At 62.0% G+C, this 8,701-nt stretch overlaps 2 protein-coding genes across 2 annotated transcripts; one reads left to right on the forward strand and one right to left on the reverse strand.

Annotated features, from left to right (window-relative positions):
- The first annotated feature begins 1,220 nt into the window (after nucleotides 1-1,220).
- On the forward strand, nucleotides 1,221-6,829 carry JDV02_002476 (uncharacterized protein). Its single transcript, XM_047983506.1, has 3 exons — nucleotides 1,221-1,578; nucleotides 1,638-4,855; nucleotides 4,911-6,829. Exons 1-3 carry the CDS (start codon nucleotides 1,466-1,468, stop codon nucleotides 6,614-6,616), a joined length of 5,037 nt encoding a protein of 1,678 aa, XP_047839477.1. The 5' UTR covers nucleotides 1,221-1,465; the 3' UTR covers nucleotides 6,617-6,829.
- Nucleotides 6,830-7,029: 200 nt separating this feature from the next.
- On the reverse strand, nucleotides 7,030-8,448 carry JDV02_002477 (uncharacterized protein; the record flags this gene model as incomplete). The annotated part of the gene is made up of 2 exons (XM_047983507.1): nucleotides 7,030-8,241; nucleotides 8,302-8,448. The coding sequence occupies 2 exons, from the start codon at nucleotides 8,446-8,448 to the stop codon at nucleotides 7,030-7,032; spliced, it is 1,359 nt and encodes a 452-aa protein (XP_047839478.1).
- Between the last annotated feature and the right edge of the window lie 253 nt (nucleotides 8,449-8,701).

The raw sequence follows: 8,701 nt of genomic DNA on the forward strand, positions 1-8,701 counted from the left end.
AACGGCATGGATGGCGACAAAAGTCGTGGCCTCATCCGTGGTGCGGCTCGGGGTCTTTCCATGGCGCCAGCACAAAGGAAAGCACAGGTAGGCAGATAGGTAGGTAGGATGGAGGCACAGATTCGCAAACCCACCAACTAGGTAGGTACAGTAGCAACCTCGACACTCGAACCAACAGGGCCGCCGTCGTCGACCGGGCGGGCCTCTATGAAGAACAAAGCAAAACGAGAAAAGTCGTTCCTACCGCACCGTAGCGCCCAGCGCCCACGCACGCACGCCCCTCGCTCGCAACAACCCGATGGGCACAAATTTAGACACCTCCCATCCCATCCGCAGTACGAAGTAAGGCAGGAAGGACCTCGATATCCCCTGTCCGGCGCGCCCTCTTGGGCTGCCCAGAAGCCGCTAGCTCGGCGCGCTAGCCGGCGCGGCGCGTCGTCGCCATTGGATGGGCCCATCGTCAGGGTGTGCCAAGGTCGCCGGGGGGGACACACCAACGGCGCCGGGGGGGACACACCAACGGCGCCGGCACAAAGGGAGCCCCCCCCCCTAAGCGTGTGCGAAAATGGCGCCGAGCTTTCCATCCAGGGGCGGCGCCGGGGCCACCAAAAACGCTCAGGCACACCCGACAGCGCACCGCCGTGGGAAGCGGCGCCTCAGCGGGGGCAGGCACCGCACCGTTCGCGCCGACTCCCGTCCCGTGTTAGCTGGAGCGCTCACCTCACCTCACCGCACCTCACAGGGCTCGAGTCTGCGCAGCCCAGGCTGAGCCGGCGGCTCGGGGGGCCTGGCCCGGGCGAGATCCATTCATGTTAGGTCCATCCACGCCAGGCCACCGATTCTCACCTGCGCCTATCCGCCTGCGGGTTCCCACCTGAGGAACCGCAGGTCCACACCCTCAGCGGGCGTTCGACGCTGGCTGGGCATGCCCAGAGCTGGGGGGAGTGTTCTCCCGTTCGCCGCAGTAGGCATGTACCTTCTAACGGCCTTCCTCGCAGGGCAGTACCTCGTAGTCTGTACCTGGCCCTCCGCCCTCCACCCTCCCCCCGCCAGTGGCACAGCCCGGCTCACTGCACCCGTCGCCTGCAGCATTGACGAATCGAGGCTGCAGGTGCCAGGTGCATCCCGAACTTGGGAGCCCGAGTCCAGAGCCCCGGTCGCTGCAAATTTCCCGGCACCCACGCCCCACGACCCATCGTCGAGCTTCCGCAATGGTTGAACGGTGCCATCGCTCGGGTCGCCCATCCGCCCGAGAGACCACCGAGAGAATAAGACGGCGGCCCGGCCCCATCGACACCATGGCCGCCGCCGTGGGATCTCCCCTTCGCTCGCCCATCCTGCTCTTCGTTCGCTGTGCAGAGTAGGTGACGATATACCGACCGCCTTCTCCCCTCGCTACAGGGAGGAAGAGCACGTCGTCGATGACAGCTACGCTCGTTACATCCATACCCCTGTCGTCGCCAACATGAAAGCCGTCTGCGCTGTGTTCGTGGCCGCCCTCGCCGGGCTGGCTCACGGGCTGGCCTCGACGGATACCATCACCTGGGGAGGTGACAACACCCGGGCTGGTTACCAGACGTGAGCCCTTCTCTCGCTTGACATTGGGTCGCGCCGCCGCTGACACAACTATGGCCCAGGAACCACAACATGGACCCGGCTGTTGTAGGAAGCTCACAGTTTGGACAGCTTTTCAAGACAAAACTTCCCGGCCAGTACAATGGCAACCCGGAGCAGATCTTCTCTCAGCCGCTCGTTTACACCCCCAAGAGCGGCACCAAGCAGTACGTCTACTGGGCTACCACGCAGAACAACCTCTACAAGCTCGACGCAAAGACGGGCGAGATCGTCGCCTCTCGCAACCTACACATTCCCTTTCTCACGGCTGATCTCGACGGCTGCGTGGACATCAACCCCACCGTCGGCGTCACCTCCACTGGTGTCATTGACCCCGACACCGAGACGCTCTACCTCACGGCAAAGACCTATCTCAACCAAAACGGCGGCAACGGCGCTCAGGGACGCCCCAATGGCCGATACTACGTCCATGCCATTGACCTCAACGACCTTTCCGAGAAGCCCGGCTTCCCCATCGACCTCGAGGGACTCATCGCGCGTAACAACCCCACCCGTATGTTCACCGGCGGCATCCACCACCAGCGCCCGGCTCTTCTGCTCACCGGCGGTTACATCTACGCCGGCTTTGCGTCGCACTGCGTCCAGTACAACTTCACCGGCTGGATCGTTGGCTGGGACAAGCAGGGCAAGATTGTCGAGAAGTGGGCTACCGAGGGCCAAGGCGTGCCTAACACCATCAAGGGCGGTGGTATTTGGATGTCTGGCGGTGGTCTGGCTTCCGACGACGCTGGTTCTATCTGGGCCGCCACCGGCAACGGCTACGCGTCTCAGTTGGCCAACGTCCCCGTCAAGGGCTACAACCCGCCCACGTCTCTGGAGGAGGCCGCCATCCACATGACCCAGAACACGGACGGCAGCTTGAACCTGGTCGACTTCTTCATGCCGTGGGAAAAACAGGCGCTGGACGGTGCAGACAAGGATCTCGGCACGAGCCCCTTGGAGATTCTGCCATCGGCATTCTCTTGCGGTGACGCCAGGCGCATCGGCGTTGTCACGGGCAAGAGCGGCAAGACGTACTGGCTCAACCTCGACAACCTTGGCGGCTACAGAAACGGCGCCGATGGCCTGGACGACGCCATCCAGGTCTACCAGAACCCCAACTCGGTCTACGCCGGCGCTGGCGTCTATCCCCTGGAAGGTGGATACATCTACATCAACGTTATTCAGTACCCCACGGCCGTCTTCAAATTTTCGTGCAATGGCGGCAAGGCTTCTTTCACCAAGGTCGCCGAGTCGCCCGCTGCCAACGCCTACATCCTCGGCGTCAGCCACGGTACTGTCACGTCGCTCAACGGCCAGCCGGGCACCGGTCTGCTCTGGGTCACGGACGTCCAGGGCCTGAATCTCAAGATCTACAATGCTGTCCCCAAGGATGACAAGCTGGTCATGATCAACTCCTTCAACATCCCCGGCACGATGAAGTTCACCCGGCCCGTCTTTGGCGACGGCACCGTCTACGTCGGCACGAACCAGGGCTTCGTCTACGGCTTTGGCTCCCCCGTCAACGTCCCCTTGAACTGCACCTCACCCGTCGACTTCGGCAACGTCGATATCGCCAACAGCAGCGCCTCCAAGCCAATCAGCTGCACGGCCAACATTGACGTCACCGTCACCGGCATCGCGCTAGACGACCCCACCAACTTCCAGGTCTCTGGTGTTCCCACGCTGCCGGTCCAGGTCCCCAAGGGTCAGTCGTTTACGTTCAACGGCATCTTCAAGCCCACCAGCGTCGGCTTCATCTCCGATGATATCCTCGTCAACACCACCAACAGCATTGCCGGCTACAGCACAAGCACCCACACGCGTCTCACTGGTACAGGCCAGAGTTCGGGGGCTCTCCTCGGCCTCAGCCCGAACACCATCACCTTCAAGGGTGTCGTGACGGGAGATGACCCCAACGGCGTCACAGAGACCCTCGTTGTCTCCAACAGGGGCAACGCCCCCCTGTCCATCACGCAGGTTCTGTACTCGAGCACGAGCTCGACTGGCCCGTACGCATCGTGGAGCGGTCAAGGCGACCTAGTCGTTGGCAAGTTCACGTTGAAGCAGATCCCCACGGCCGTTGCCGCGAACCAGGGCGCTACTGTCAACGTCGTCTTCGACTCCTCGACCAGCGGCACGTATTCTGGATTTGTCAAGTTTGTGAGCAACGGCGGCAATGCGACCGTCTCCATCGCCGGCTCGTCTGGCCCGGCCGCAAGTGCCCTGCTTGAGTTCCAAACGCCCGACGGCAGTGGTTGGGTCAAGTTTGACAACAGCACTGCCTTCACGTTCGGCAACGTCACGGAGAACACGTCGAGGTCTCTCAAGTTCCGCATCACCAACACCGCTCCCACGGATGGCGTCAAGCTCTCCCTGACGGTGTCCAAGCCTCCGTTTGGCGTTCCTGGACTCATCCGAGCCGCCAACCAGATTGACCTTGCGGAAGGCACGTCGCTCGCCCCCGGCGAGAGCGGCAACGCGACCCTCACCTGCACCGTGCCCAAGTCACAGTGGAACGTCGACCCATACAACGGAACGGCGCAGTGGACGCTCAACACCAACGACCCCAAGCTGGGAAAGCAGTTCATCCAGTTCTTCTGCAACGCCGTTGCCGAGCAGGCGGCCCCTCTGCTGCCCAATGGGCAGGGGCAGTACCGCTACGTGGGCTGCTTCCAGGACAACACCCCCGGCCGCCAACTGCCAAACCAGCTCTTTGCCAACGACAGCCTCACTAATGCCCAGTGTATCACCGCTTGCAACGGCAAGGGCAATGTTTTCTGCGGTACCCAGTACCATCGTGAATGTTGGGGCGGCAACACCATCCCGCTCAACAAGGTGGACGACGTAAACTGCAACTTTTACTGCTCTGGTGATGTCCAGCAGACGTGTGGTGGTAACGGCGCGAACGAACTGTCGGGCAATACCTTCATGTCACTTTTCGCCGACTCTCTACAATGGGATGGAAACTCTACCAAGCCTCCCACCTCGGGTCCCATTGTCAACCCTGGCGTCTCCGGCTACGGCAGCATCGGCTGCTACACTGAAGGCACCAATGGCCGTGCGCTCCCCAACGGCGCAGCCGTCGCTAAGAAGACGGTCGCGAACTGCGTCAATGCCTGCAAGGTCAACTCGTACACGTACGCCGGCGTGGAGTACGGCGGCGAGTGTTGGTGCGGCAATGCCCTCGGCGCAGGCTCGGTCCCTGCGCCGGACAAGGACTGCGGCATGCTGTGCAATGGTAAGTGAACTGATGCTCGATCAAACACCTGGTGGGCTTGCCTGACATTAGACAGACAACTCGACTGAGTACTGTGGTGGCTCGTCTCGACTGAACGTCTACAAGCTCGGCAGCCAGGTTTCCAGCTCGTCGTCATCGGCCCCCGCCACCTCGTCTACTCCCGCGACGGACTCCACCACGGTAACGACTCCCACAACTCCCACCACCTCGGCGACGCCGACTCCCACGGGTCCTTCAAGGAAACAGACCGTTGGCAAGTTTACTCGTCAGGGATGCTGGACCGAGACCAACAACGGTCGGGCCCTCTCTGACAAGACATTCGCCGCCGATACGATGACGTTGGAATCGTGCGCCTCGTTCTGCGACGCCTTCACTTACTTTGGTGTCGAGTACGGCCGAGAATGCTACTGCGGCAATGCCCTACGCGCAGGCAGCGTGAAGGCTGACAACCAGGACGACTGCTACTTCCCTTGCCCTGGCGACAAGAGCGAATACTGCGGTGCTGGAAGCAGGCTCGAGTTGTACATGCTCCCCTCGTCTAACCAGACTTCGTCCACCTCGTCTGCTTCACTAGTAGACACGGCCCTGTCGGCAACATCCACGGCTCCCGCCAATATCAGCAGCAGCAGCCCGGCAACGCTCACAACCACTACCAGCACAAGCACCAGCAGCTCGGCTACTCCGACACCAACCGGCCCTGCCATCAAGCCCACCGTCGGCGCATTTGCCTTCCAGGGTTGCTGGACTGAGGCGACCAATTCCCGCGCGTTGAAGGACAAGACATACGCCAACGACGCCATGACCCTTGAGTCCTGCTCCGCGTTCTGCATCGGCTTTACGTACTTTGGTGTCGAGTATGGACGCGAGTGCTACTGCGGCAACGCTCTGCAAGCTGGGAGCGTCAAGGCCACGAACCAGGGCGACTGCTCGTTCCTCTGTCCCGGTGACAAGTCCACGTACTGTGGCGCGGGCAACAGGCTGCAACTGTACATGCTTGCGCCTGTGTCGTCGAGTTCGACGTCTGCTGCAGCCGTCAACACGACCAGTGCGTCGGCCGCGCCAGCCTCTAGTTCTTCTAGTTCAGCGGCGCCCACCACTCTGACAAGTTCAGATTCCTCTACTCTGGCGCCGACCACTGCCACAACGTCGGTCTCCACGAACAGCACGAGCTCCAGCACTCCTACCACCTCGACGACCTCGTCCTCTCAGACGCCTACCACAAGTACGTCTTCGAGTGCCGCAGACAGCACAAGCTCTACGAGCAGCACGAGCTCCAGCGCTGCTGCCACGTCAACGTCCTCGTCCTCTTCGGCTCAAACATCGACCACGACTACGTCTTCAAGTTCTACGAGCAGCACAAGCCTCAGTACCACAACCTCTACCTCCACCTCCACAACGTCAGCATCGCCCACGCCTACCGGACCCATTGTGTGGCCGGGCAATGCCAACTTTACGTACTACTCTTGCGTTCAGGAGCCGTCTTCAGGCAAGCTCATGGAGAAGCAAGTGTACAACAACGGCACCAGCATGACCATCGACCTGTGCCTGCAGAAGTGCTACATGTACAAGTGGGCGGGTGTCGAATATGGTCGCGAATGTTGGTGCGGCAACAAGCTCAACCTGGCTGGCAACACGGGTGCCACACCCGGCAAGAATGTCACAAACTCGCAGTGCAGCTTGCTCTGCCCGGGTGACAAAAAGGTATACTGTGGTGCGGGCGGCAGACTGCAGCTGTATTCGAACAACGCCACGACCACATGAGAGATTGGCATAAATAAAGCACTGCAGGGGGTCGCAGCGACTCACGGCTGCACGTGAATATGGTTTCTTTGGTACATATGCTATTGGCGCATCGGGATATAAGATGAAAATATCGGACATACGTGACATAAATTACACGTCTATTAGAGAACAGATCATATGTCGCAAACATTAACTAGTAATCAACTTTCAGCGGGCAGCTTTGGCCTCTCGCTCAAGGAACTGGTATCGTGAAGTGCATCATGTCCAACGTTGGGCGCATGGAGCAACTAGCCCGTGGAAATGGGTAACTGTCAAACGCCCGCTAATTCAAAACAAAAATGGTATCCCCCATGGCATTCCGTCGTCAAATTTCAGTGCGTTGCTTTTTTCGTGTTGTTCGATCTGCGCACGGGGCCCTTGGGCGCGTCCGTTCAGGCGAAGCCAAGGACCTGCGTGAGCGACTTGGCCTTGTTGCGCGCACTGGCCTCGGCCAGCAGCTGGAGAGCCTCGTCCACTTGATCGACGTAGGCCGCTTGGTAGAACTCACCCGCGCGCAGTTCGGTGTGCATAAGCGGGACGGGGATGAGTCGCACGGACGGCAGGTCATCGAGCGTGAGGCCGGAGAAGGGGCTCCAGGCCTGGGCGGGGATGGCGACGGAGCCGTCGCGCCCGCCGTTGGAGGAGGTGGCCTCGTCGTAGTCGGGCAGCTCGTCGTGCGAGTTTGGGCAGGGCACCGAATACGCGGGCGGAGGGCGACTGGCGATCTCGTGGAGGCGCGCCGGCGAGACGGTGGCCTTGGCGCCAAAGGCATCCTGCAGGTGGGCCATGCGAGCGGCGAGCGCAATGTCGGCCTGCAGCATGTCGGCGATGGAGTCCTTGGCCTGCGCGCGGTGGCGCAGCGCCTCGGCCTCGGAGTCGACCTGCAGGACGCTGAGCAGCTTGGTCATGACGAAGTCGAGCATGACGATGCGGTTGGCGTCCTTGGCGAGGGCGCGGGCCCGGCGGGCGCACACGTCGACGAGGAGGGCGCCGGCGGGGAGGGCGGTGCGGACCTCGCGGTCGAGGTCGGCGAGGCGGGCATCGAGCTCGGAGACGGTCATGGCCGCGGCGGTGAGCAAGGCGACGACGACGTCGACGTCGACGAGGGCGGCGCGGGAGGGGCGGTCGAGGCGGCGCAGCTCGGCGCGGCGCAGGTGCTTGTGCAGGAGCTGCGTGGTGAGGCGCAGGTACTTGAGCTCGCGCGCGGGGACCTCGAGGGCGCGAGTGGCGCACAGGGGCTGCGTGTTGAGCGACGAGAGGGTGAGCGCGGCCCGGGTCGAGGCGGCGAGGAGGCCGACGACGGCGGTGCGGACGGAGAGCGGGTCGGCGTCGGCGCGGGTGGGGATTGTGAGGGAGGAGTGGGCGGCGGAGGCGGATCCGTCCCGGGTGGCCGCAGGAGTGGAGGTGCCGGAGCGGCAGGAGGCTTCGTACGAAGGCGCCCGGCCTTCAGACACGGGGGAGGAGGAGGGGGTGGTGCCGCCCTCTGTATGTGCGGAATGGTGGTGGTGAATGTACATGTTGTAATGCCGCTGCTGGTGGGAAGCGGCAGCTTCGGAGCCCTTGCTGCTGCTGCTGGAGTCCTTTTTCCTGGACTTGGACTTGGACTTGGAGGAAGAGCAGGGAGCGGTAGAAGAAGGGGACGGTGAGGGTGAAGAGGGGCCGACGAGCATTCCCACGGGGGAGCAATATGACATCAAAGCCTGGGTCTGGGACTGCTGCACGCTCTGGCGGAGGGCGGCGCTTTTACTACTCGCCGCAGAAGTCCTGTCCACGCCGGCATCTCTCCTCTTGCTGCGGGAGAAGATGCGCATGGTTGGCTCTGCTCGTGCCGGACCGGAGCACGCAAGGGGGAGGCGACGAATTGGGGGCCGAGGGAACCACGGCGATTTCCTGTTGGATGCCAACGTCGATGATGAGTGAATGAATGGTAGGCTGGGGAGGGATCCCAGGCTCAGGCGGCAGGTGTGTGTACTTTGTATTGCGACTCGTATGGATGAATGGGCGGATGGATGCCTGGAAGACCGGGGGGGAGATGCGATGGGACGTATGGAATGTCCGTGTCTC

This window comes from Purpureocillium takamizusanense, chromosome 2 (genome assembly GCF_022605165.1).
Source record: "Purpureocillium takamizusanense chromosome 2, complete sequence".
In the NCBI taxonomy this organism is placed as follows: domain Eukaryota; kingdom Fungi; phylum Ascomycota; class Sordariomycetes; order Hypocreales; family Ophiocordycipitaceae; genus Purpureocillium; species Purpureocillium takamizusanense.

Coding starts and splice junctions, on each gene's coding strand:
- JDV02_002476 (XM_047983506.1), top strand. CDS start 1,466: ATGAAAGCCGTCTGCGCTGTGTTCGTGGCCGCCCTCGCCGGGCTGGCT. Junction 1,579..1,637: donor ACCCGGGCTGGTTACCAGAC/GTGAGCCCTTCT, acceptor ACTATGGCCCAG/GAACCACAACATGGACCCGG. Junction 4,856..4,910: donor CTGCGGCATGCTGTGCAATG/GTAAGTGAACTG, acceptor GACATTAGACAG/ACAACTCGACTGAGTACTGT.